Raw genomic sequence first — 11,721 nt, 5'->3', positions numbered from 1 at the left:
ATATCAACATGACCTTTTTAGCTATATATATGTATTTATAGACACACACATACACATACACAGACATACGTACACACACACTATACATATATATATATATATATATAATTATTCTCTCCGTGTGTGTGTGTGTGTGTGTGTGTGTGTGTGTCTGTGTGTGTATATATACCAGTATACTTCTCTATTGGAATTGTATCTTTCAAAAAACAAAAGAACTGCAAAAGAGTGGGGAGGATCTTGGAGGACGATGGAACTAGTACATTTGGTTGGCAGATACTTGATTGCATACTTTTGCCAAAATTTGCCAGACTATATTCTAAAAAAGATAAATTTTACTATTTATAAATCCCTTTATTAAACAAAATTTTTAAAAAATAACAAAAAAGGAACAAAAAATAAACAAGTTTTTCTTTCACCTTTCAAAGTCCATGTTATAAGAACAAATCACATTTCACATCAGCTTTAGGAAAAACCAGTCTACACTCTGACATGCTTTAGAAATTTTCTGTTTCTAAAGCAAATTACTATCATATTCAGCCTCACCAGGCCACACCGTGAAAGTACAGGGTCCTAGAACAGTCAGGTCGATCCCAGTGAGTGATTACTTGTACAGCCCGACTGAACTCGCTCTGTGCTGAGCTTCCTGAGTGGATACTGACCGCAAAGTCGACAGCACCACGTACCATTGATGTCACTAATGAAGTGACAATACTCAGAACAGGGAGGGGTCTAGTCTGCTTTACCTTAAACAGAGCAGACTACACTGAGTATTAGTTAGTTCTGGGCTCCGATCTTTTTTGTTTTTTTTTTTTTTTTGCTATAGGGCGCATGCGCTCGCCAGACAGAGAGAGACAGAGAGACAGAGAGACAGAAAATGAGAAATCACCCCCCAGGGGGGATGGCCACGCCACAATCCCCTCTCCTCCATTCTCCTCTCGGGATCTTGGGCACTCACGCACACATGCCTGGCATGAGTTTTAAGCCACCAGGTCCAGGACATGAACCGCAGTCTACTACATGGGAGTCCAGCGACATAGCCATTATGCTAACTGCTGGTCCCTGGGCTCCAATCTTAACAGCAATTCAGAAAATGTATACTCAAAGGAAAACAATTTAAATGGTGGTGATGGGGCAAGGGGAGCAGTAGGTGGCATGGAATTCAAGGCTCTGGATCCCACATGGCCGACCACACAGTTCAAGTCCTAGACCCGGTGGCTTGAAAATCACACTGGGTGCCTGTGCATCCAAAAATCCCAAGAGGAGACTGGAGAAGGGACTGCGGTACGGCCATCCCCTCTGCGAGGTGATTTCTCACTCTTCACGCTCCCCAGTTTCTCTCTGGCAGACACAAACTTTAACAAAACTTGAAAAAAAAAGAAGAGAAGAAAGGTGGGAGGATTCCACACCATTTCATGTGAGTAACCAGTGAGAGAATAGGGATCATTAGCTTGGAGAGCAGGCAACACGCAGCTGTCTCCAACTAGCCGAAAGCAGGGATCCTCACAGTATCTCCAAATGCGGAAATGCATTAGCTTTGTGTTCTGGCCTGCGGGACAGAACAAAATGGACAGAACCCAGAGTGAGACAGGTTCCAGCCCCAAATAAAGCAAAATCTTCCACCAGTAAGAGCCACAGGAACAATTATGTCGGGGCTGCTTACAACTCCCTGACCTCTGTAAGTGCTCCTTGTGTGCACCACCCTACTCTGTCCTCGGAGACCCTGGAGGGAGGCAGTACTATCTCCACTCTATGGACGAGATGAAGAAGTACAGAGGAGCACGTATCACTGCTCAAAGTCACAGCCAGCTACTACAAGAATGGGCACACCAGGAGGTAACAGCTCCTCACAGGGTGTCAGGCATGGCAAGTGGCAAACACAGAGCAGGTGGTAGAGACGAGAACCCCCAGAGAAGCATCGACGATTCTTGCACTAAAAGCAGGCACCTCTAGGGACTGGCAGACGGCGTAGCAGTTCCGTTGCTAGACTCCGACATAGCTGACTGTGGTCTGAGTCTCAGACCTGGTGGCTTCAAACTCATACCGGGCACATGTGTATGCATGCCCAAGATCCCAGTAAGAATATGGAGGAGAGAGGAGTATGCCATGGCCATCCCTCTCAGAGGGTTGATTTCTTACTTTCCCTCTCACTGTCTCTCTCTCTTTCTCCCTAGCAAGCGTACATACCATAGGATAAAAACCTCTTTAAAGGGGCCAGCAAGTGGCATGGTGGTTAAAGGCGCTGGACTCCCACATGGCTGACCACGGTTCAAGTCTCGGACCTGGTGGCTTGCTTTCTCACTTCCTCTCACTCTCTCTCTGTCTCTCTCTGATCAAACTGGAAAATAATAATGATAATAATAAATAAAGTTAAATAATTCTTTAAAAAAAACCTCTTTTTTTTTTTTTAAAAAAAAAGGATAAATAAAATAAAATAGTCATGTGTCACGGTCAGCAGGTGGTATGTAGTTGAGACGCTGGACTCTCACATGGCCAATCGTAGTTCAAGTTCCGAACCTGACAGCTAGCTTTCTCATTCTCTCTCTCTCGTGCAGATGCTCTGCAGCAAATTTAAAAATAACGATAAATAAAACTAAATAAGCAATTTTTTAAAATGAGCTAGCCAATAGTGTGGTAGTTAGGGCACCCAAAACCCCAAGAAAACGGAGAAGAGACTGCAGTGTAGCTATCACCCCTAGATGGTGCTTTCTCCCTCCAACCCCCTCACCCTCTGTAAGCGCACATGCCCTATAGCAAATTTTTTTTTAAAGTCAAGTAAAATGGCACAAAGTATGTATTTGGCTAATTAAACCATATTTGATTTGTTTTTAATCTTCCTGGGATCATTTTGGGATGTGACTTGCTTTTTAAGAAAAAAAATACAAAGCATCAAGACTTGCAAAAAGGCTCTGAAGTCAGACACTTGATGTACAGCAGACCCAACTGGCTTGTCCTACTATGAAAAAGTTAACCATTTCCTCTGCATTTTTCTCTTTTTAAGAAAAAAATGGAGCAAACTGTCAGAGGCTCCCAGGCTGAGTATATGATAGAGAAGAGAACAAATGCTATTTCCTCTTCCTTCCAATGAAAGAATGGCAGTAAACAACAGAACTAGCGATTTGTTACTCTGGCTATGACAAATAGGAGGAAAACCTTTTCTTTCAGTAACACATACTCTCCGGAAAATATTAAGTGATCAATGTGCAATTCATGATTGGGGAATAAACTCTACTTTGACAAGCCCAGCTGTAAGGAAATGGGAAGACAAAGACCTTGAGCTGAAAAAAAGAAAATCCAGCCCTCCCACCCGCACACCTGCAGGGAGTCCAGCTGAGACACGATCTTGCACGGGCAGCAGGCTGAACAAAACAACAAAACGGACCCAAGTTAAGTGTGCCTCTGGACAGAAACGCGCACACCGTGAGAGGCAAATGTAAGGGAAGAGATCACACACAGACATGGTCCTTCCTCTGAGCATACGGAGGGGTCACAGGCTCAAAGCCTGAGGACTCTGGGCTGAACCTGAGTGAGATTCCCTTCCAACAGAAACCAAGATCACTACCATCCTCTACTGCAATGCCTTGGCATTTTTTAAATTTTATTTTCCTGCCAGAATAGCATGAGGCTTCATTTAAAAAAAAAAATTCCTGCCAGGAAAATGTTGGGGAACTACAGGAAGGGACATGGACAGTGGCTGTATTGTTTCCACTATTCTGCAGCATGGAATTTCAGAATGACACCGAGGAGACACAGCCTTGCGTGAACTCCTAATACTCACATTCGGTGAACTTGAGGGAGCGAAAGACTTTCCGCTGCGGTGTGACCCGTTTGATGTTTGGATGCCCTTCAAGTGTTAGCAGACCGGCTTTCTGCTTCTCTTTTATCTGAATCACCTCGAAATCACTAGGGTAGTCACTGGATGGATTGTTGCGTGGTAAAATTCTCCAATTGACTACTTCACTGCTCTTCAGGGCGCTTGAAATAAAGGAGTTTCTAGCTTTGGCTGTAAAGTATCCATTGAAAGCCACAATATATTCTGAAACCAATGACCACAAATTAAAGTAAGAATTTACCTACTGATCCATTTATTGTAACAGGTTATATCATATCTAATCTAGAACTTCACTGGTTAACAGAAAAATTAATTATCTTAAAGCCACAGTGAAAAAGCAGAAAACAAAAAGAATAGTTTGAATGCCCTAGACAGCAGATTGCAGAGCTCAGAGTGAATATAACCTATACAAGCCCAGCACAGTGGCATGGGCAGTGGGCACTGCTGTGCGGGCTGGAGCTTCCGCAAGGACAAGCCCAGCACAGTGGCATGGGCAGTGGGCACTGCTGTGCGGGCTGGAGCTTCCGCAAGGACAAGCCCAGCACAGTGGCATGGGCAGTGGGCACTGCTGTGTGGGCTGGAGCTTCCGCAAGGACAAGCCCAGCACAGTGGCATGGGCAGTGGGCACTGCTGTGCGGGCTGGAGCTTCCGCAAGGACAAGCCCAGCACAGTGGCATGGGCAGTGGGCACTGCTGTGCAGGCTGAAGCTTCTGCAAGGACAGGGATGTGCACATCCTGAACCTGAATGTGCTGGGCACGCTGGAGACCCTGCTGGTCACAAGGCTAACTGTGGCTTTGTAAGACCCTGTCAGAGGTCCCCGTTTTTCTCTCTCTCAATAAACAAACTTTAATAATAATAATAATAATATGAATCACCTAATCACATGGAATATAGCATGTAAAATAAGGTATCCATGATTTTTTTAAAAAAGCTAATACACAACAGAGAAACGAGCATAAGTTTTCCAAATAAGAAAACGGAATTCAGGGAATACAATATTTAGTGGTGTGTTACTGAAAACAGTAACAAATTCTGGAGTGGATTACATGAGACTATTTCCTTAGTTATTCACGTCTGGTTACTTGAGCCTCAGAACACAGACATTTGGCACCTCTAAACCCCCACACTCTTCGAGAACAACGGCATCAATGACTTGAGTTGTCGGTACAGAAATCAGAATGTCAGTTTCTTTGTTTCGTTTAAGTTTACCATTTTAGGAAAACAAACTGAAGCAAAGTTAACACCCACATGCTATGTACTCATCACATTTGAAATTTATTATAGCAAAGAGGGACCTGTTCTTCCACAAAAGCTAACGTTTGTATTAAGCAAGTTTGAGAACAGGGTGGGAGGGCCTAGAGATAATATCATTACCGTATTCCACAACCGTTGATGAGAATTCCACTTTCAGAGTCAGGTGAGAACAGCCAGGACACGGGGCCTTTTCAAAAGACTTCTTTTCTAGTCTGTCGCCCAGATGTTTCTTCCCACAGAGCAAAACCACTAGCAGAAGCAGCCAGATGTTGACAAGCTTCATCGTCATGAGTGAGTATGGTCATAAAATTGCATAAATTCAAATCACACTTTTTCTTCCTTGATTAGAAGTGAATTTTTGTTTCGGCTAGAAGCTGCAGCATTACCGATCAGCCGCCTTACAGTCTTGTCCAATGTAAACACGAGTCAAATCCCATGGCCTTGCGTGGCTTGGCCCGAAGAGAGGGTCTCATTTCTTTCTCCGCTTCCTCTCCATCCTGACATGGGGCTTCTCTCACTCAGGCCGATAAAACTGAGTCCTGTACTCCATCTGCACCACAGATTCAGAGTCCAACGCAGCTGATCAATCTGGGAGCCTAACTACGAAACAAAAACAGTGGCACAGCCTTGAGTAGCACACTGACATGGCCAGGGATGAGTCAGTCACATGGTCACACGTGTACAACAGACTGCATATGCAACGATGGTCCCATAAAATTATTATAGGCCAGGGCCCCATAGCCTAGTGAAGGGAGCTGGATCCCAGATGACTCACTATGGTTCAAATCTCAGCCCCAATAGCTTGAGAAACACACTAGGTATGTGTGTGTACATGCCCCAAATCCCAAGAGAACGGAGAAATGGAGAAGGGACTGAAGGGTGACCATTCCCCATTAGGGGGTGCTTTGTCCTTCACTGTCTCTAGCAAGCACATGTAGTCACTGGGGATTAAAAGGAAAGAAAGGGGCAGGAGGAGGTTATAACAGGACCAGGTGTATAGAAGGCCATACCATCCAGATTCATGTAAGTACACACTGTGATGTTCGCCCAAGTTCAACATCACCAAATCACATGTTTTTCAGCATATACCTCTAAAGTTAAGCTACACGATTGTGTTTACAATGTAGATAAGAGGGTCAAAAAGATACCCACGTTATAGAACAAATGTGTAATACAAACCATGGCATCACCTCTATTTACTTATTTCTCACTGCTTTCAAGGAGAAACATGTTTTAAAGCAGCTTCAAAAATAAAAGTATAAAAGAAATGAAAAATCTGTATGGGGGGGGATGGGGAGGGGAGGCTAAGGGTAACAAAACACCAAGAGCATCCTACGAGCCAGAGAAGAGGGAATCAGGGTCTGCTTGCATGTCAGAGGTTGTATTCTCCTGTAACCTGCAGCTCTGAACTGGACCCACATGCTGTCGAGGGTACTCTGCAACAACTGGCAGAATCTGGGTGGGCCTGCCTGTGGACTAGACGCAGTGACACACCAAGACTAACTTCCTGATCTTAACAGTTGTACTGTATGTAAGAAGGTCCTTGCTCGCAGAAAATGCCCACCAAAGTACCTGCGGATCACAGGAGACTGAGCCTCTCAAATGGTTCAGAGAAAAAGAAGGTTTGAACTCTTCTTGAAATCTTCCTGTTGGTTAGGACTGTTTCCAAAATATGCCAAAATAACAAGTTCTTTATTTATCCTCGGCTGCCAAGAACACACTGGGTTAGAGGTACTGAGACTTTCAAAGTGGGAGTCAGGGGCTATCACAAGCCTCTCATTCCAGATAGGTCAGTGCAGGTCACCATGTGCCACACCAGACCACAAATCATGTTAGTAGATCCCCACTCACCAACAGTCACACAGAACGACAGCCAGCATTCCAACAGATAGGACTAAGCTAGGAAGTTTAAAAGTGGATCTCGGGACCAGCAGGTGGCATGGTGGTTAAGGTGCTGGACTCCCACGTGGCCAACTGTGGTTTGAGTCCCAGCCCCGGAAGCTTGAAAACCACGCAGGGAATATATGTGTGTGTGTGCCCCAAATCCCAGGAGAATGGAAAAGGGATGGCGGTGTGATTGTCCTCTCTGGGAGGTGATTTCTCACTTTCCTCTCACTGTCTCTCTCTCTTTCTCTCAGGCAAGCACACACATACGATGGCAAAAAGCAAAAAAAATAAAGCTAAAAAAAAATCATTCCAAGGAATCAACAGAATTCCCGAAAAGACTCATGATAAAGTATATCCCATTAAAATTAACCTCAACACTTCTGTGATTTACATAATAAAGGTTTTACATTTTTCTATGATTTACATAGGAAACAGTTGAGGCACCCAGCACACAAATCGTGTTTGAGAACTTATATCTCTCGTATGCTGCTGGCGAGTATGGAAAACTCCTAACCTTCTGGAATGTTGATTTGCATGATGTATTAAAACTCTTATAAACGGACACAAAAAAACTTTCAGTCTCATTTCGTAGTAACAACGAAAACTAATATTTACTGAGTATTTGTCATGTGGAAGGTGCTAATCTTCGTAATTTGTATAAGCTCATTTAATCTTCTCAACAACCTGTTATTACCCCCATCTTCAGATGAGAAAATTGAGGCTCCAAGAGACTAAGCAACTTCCTCGGGGCCACACAGCCAGCAAGTGGGAAAGCTGGGTTGGCAGCTCAGGTGGTCCGGCTCCAGAGGCCAGCTCTTCACTTTCCTCCAATCTGCCCTAGGAATTCAATCCAAGAAGTGAGACTCTGAGGCCACCCTATAGCACAAAAATTAAGCACTGTGCATAGGAACTAAAATCCCACATGGCTGAGGACAGTTCAAGTCCCAGCCCCGGGAGCTTGATAAACTTACCACGCATGTGTACATGCATGTGAAATTCTGATAGGATAGACAAATGGAGGGAAAAAGACTCCAGCACGACCCTGTCCCACTTGGTGTGTGTGTGGGGGGGATTCTCTCTCTCTCTCTCTCTCTCTCTCTCTCTCTCCCTGTCTGGCAAGCACACCTGACTCCTGGCAATTAAAAAAAAATGTGGTTAGAAGCACAAAAGTGATTTGTGTCCAAGGACACATACTGCAGGTTAAAACTGGGAAAAACCAGAGACCATCTAATGTGCAACCAGAGGGCTGGCGGAGTGATACAGCTCACCACACTCTGAACGCCTGGCGGCAATTTCAGACCATACTCTGCTAGGAGGCTGAGTAATGGTGCCCACAGATATCCAGGCCCTAATCCCCAGACCCTGTGACTGGTACGGCATATGGTCAAAGGGCTCTGCAGTTGGGGAAGAGTGCCCTCATTTTCCAGGTGAGGCAGGTAGGGTTACAAGACTGGCTATAAGAAGCAGGCAGTTCAGAATGGGAGGGAGGCAAGAGCTGAAACAATGTGGGGAAGGAACTGCAACCATAAGTGGCCTCTAGAAACTGGAAAAGGGGAGGAAAGGACCCTCCTCAAGGCTCCAAAAAGAACCAGCCCTGCCACACCTAACTTCAGCTCAGCAAGACTGTGGACTTCTGACCTCCAGACGGTCAGGCAATAAATTCTGTGGTTTTAAGCCACTGTTTGTGATAACTGGTTACAACAACAAAGGAATGGGGAATGCTAATGAAGCATCAAGTGAAAGAGTCTGAAATCCAAATTCTGATTTGTAAAACTATGTCTATGTGCACAGGAAAAAGATAACACCGAAAGATACATACCAAAATGTTAAGAATGGCTTTCCTTTCACAGTGTGTATACAGACAGTTATTTTCTGGTTGATTATATTTATATTTTCACAAAAAACAAGTGTTATTTTTATAATTAGATAAATGCGTTATTTAAAATACTTTAATAAACCTTTTAAAATAAATCTTAAAGAAAAAAATCACATTTTCTGGTAAGATGCAGGGCATGAAAATTCAAATACATTCACTTTATCTGGACAGAGAGCAGATCTTAAAAAAGGATCTATCTCCTAGGAATTGTTCTCAAAAATCTGTCTACTAGGACCAGCAGATGGCATAATGGTTATGTCACTGGATTCCCACATGGCCGACCACGGTTCGAGTCCCAGACCCAGCAGCTTAAATAACTCACGCCAGGCACATGTGCATGCATGCCCAAAATCCCAAGAGGCAACTGGAGGAGAAGGGATTGCAGCATGGTCATCCCCTCTAGGAGTGATTTCTCGCTCTCTCTCTCTCTCTCTCTGGTGAGTTCCATGCCCAATAGCAAAAATTCCCTAGTTTAAAAAAAAAAAAAAAAAAAAAAACTCTCTACAACTAAGAAAAGGATATCCTTTGAAAACAAAGCTTTCAGCTAGCTCATTCTGAAAAGCGTTGTCATCTGCAGCGTCACTCACACTGCCTACTCAGGGCTGTTACCCGACCCACCAAATACGGGTCAGACACAGTTCCTGTAAGTTCTTCCCACAGAAGACATGGTTATCTTCCAGAGAAAGGCCGACCCTGGATGTTATCACATACCTGTGAACTTCCATATCTCTGGACTTTCCATAGCACTTTCAGAGTGTGATTATACCTCTAACACAGACGTAATCCTAATATACTTAGCATCACATACTGAAAGGAGATGCAGCTCTAATCATATGCACCAGGAATAAAATATGAGATTTATGTGTAAGAGGAGATAAAGTACAGGAAATGTTTTACGTGGGCAAGCCACTGCTCCAGCCGGTAGGTAAGAGTCCTCACAGCTCCGAAATTCCTCCACTTATAAACTGCATAAGGAAGGAGTATCACAAAGGTTATACCTCTAGGTGTAACTAAAATACATCCAAAGCTATTTCTCTGACAGTAACTAAAGAACAAAATTCTGATGCGAGGAAGTGAGTTAGATCACTAATAACCGTCTCACTATGCAGCTATACCCTGCGTTTCGATAATATTCTACTTTGCTGCAATCACTCCAAAGACTGAATTCTATTTAGACCATGAAAAGGTAACATCCTGTTCAATTAAAAGTTGACTGAGAGGTCAGCAGGTGATGTGGTGGTTAGGGCACTGGACTCCCACATGGTCGGCAATGGTTCAAGTCTTGGACCTGGTGGTTTGAAAATCAGGCTGGGCAAATGTGCATGCTTACCCCAAAAATGCTGAAAGGAAAATGAAGGGAAAGGGATTGCGGGTGGCCATCCACCCTGGGAGGTGATTTCTCACTTTCCCTCTCACTCTCTCTCCCTATCACTCTCCAGCTAGTGCATGCTTCTTGTGGCAAAAATCCTTAGGAAAAAAAAAAAAAATAGGTAGCTGAAAAAACATTTGGTCCTTCACAGCTAACTGTATAGCTGGCGTGTCACCACTGTTTGACAGGCTAACAATTAAGCAATGCCAGACCACCATAACCAGAATAAAGGTGTATTCTTAAGCATGACTGCACCAGATCTTCTGGAATATTCTGTCCATCAGTTGATTTTACATTTAAAAAAATTAGGGTTGGCAAATGGCATGGTGCTTAAGGGCACCAGACTTCCACATGGCCAACTGTGGTTCAAGTCCCTGATCTGGCGACTTGAAAAATGACACCAGACATGTGCATATGCATTTGCCCAAAAATCCCAGAAGGAGAGGGGATTGCTGTGTGTGTTGGGAGGGGGGGTGTTATTTCTCACTTTCCTTCTCTGTCTCTCCAGCAAGTGCATGTGCCCTATGGCAAAAATCTAAAAAAAAAAAAAAATTATTTGCAAAGTGTTCTGCATGAATGGTTACACAAAAATGTGGTTTATGTGATGGAAATATTATTCAGAAATAACAAGGAATGAAGTAGCACTAAATCACGCTACAACATAGGCCAGCCTTGACCACGTTATTCTAAGCTAAAGAGGCCAGACACAAAAGGTCACACAGGAGGCCATCTGAATATAGGAAATACGCAGAAATGGCACATCAGAGGAAACAAAGGAGATCAGAGGACGGCTGGGGCTTGGCTGGAAATGGGTATGACTCGCAAATAACTGGGCACCAGGGTCTTCCCTGGGTGACAGACGTGCTGGAAGTGGGCTGTGGTGATGACTGCATAACCGTGAATGTGCTGCACTTCATTGGTAGGATACTTGAAACATGTCAACTTTATGTCAATTCTACCTCCATGAAGCTCTTAGATATATGAAATGCAATTTTAAAAAGGTTCTGCAGGGGAAAAAAACACACAGAAGGCACAATTACCACCCTCCCGCAAGAGCCCTCCGTGCAGACGCCCACTGAGGCCGCGTTAGAGAGGCCGATCGCTAGCCCGGCTAAGGCTGGAGCGCCAGGCTGCGGCATCCTAGCCTGCGCTCTCATCCCACTCTCCGGCGCTCGGCAGGGCATATATTGAACTTAATTTGTGCCAACAGGCCCAGAGCCTCGGGGATCCCCTGGCCAGAAACGCCCCCGAACAAGGTCTACGCCCGCTGGGGACGAGCCGCCGGGCCCGAGTTACCCCAGTGCCAGTGCCCACCCTGCCCACCGCCTCCACGGCTGCGTCTTTCAAACGCCGCAGCGCGGTGAGCGCCGGCTGACCCGGCCTCAGCCGAGAACGGAGTCACGGAAATCGGGGGCGCCGGGGCAGGCTCGGAGGCTGCGGCCGGGGCGCACGCTGTCCCACTCCGCAAAGCGGATTTCCTTAAAGCAGGCACGGCGTGAGAGCCC

General features: G+C 44.9%; 1 protein-coding gene across 2 annotated transcripts in view; it reads right to left on the bottom strand.

Moving 5' to 3' along the window:
• The window catches only part of MBTPS1 (membrane bound transcription factor peptidase, site 1), a 56,276-nt gene that overhangs the window by 44,307 nt on the left and 248 nt on the right, over positions 1-11,721 (bottom strand). For both annotated transcript variants that reach the window (XM_006152570.3, XM_006152572.3), the window contains exons 2-3: positions 5,205-5,684; positions 3,776-4,033 (exon numbers count right to left, since the gene is read on the bottom strand). In XM_006152570.3, coding sequence (XP_006152632.1) covers positions 3,776-4,033; positions 5,205-5,373 — 427 coding nt within the window. In that variant the 5' untranslated portion in view covers positions 5,374-5,684. The remainder of the gene's footprint in view (positions 1-3,775; positions 4,034-5,204; positions 5,685-11,721) is intronic.

Source organism: Tupaia chinensis, unplaced genomic scaffold (genome assembly GCF_000334495.1).
Source record: "Tupaia chinensis unplaced genomic scaffold, TupChi_1.0 Scaffold000355_1, whole genome shotgun sequence".
In the NCBI taxonomy this organism is placed as follows: Eukaryota; Metazoa; Chordata; class Mammalia; order Scandentia; family Tupaiidae; genus Tupaia; species Tupaia belangeri.
This window is presented reverse-complemented; position numbering and strand designations above follow the sequence as displayed.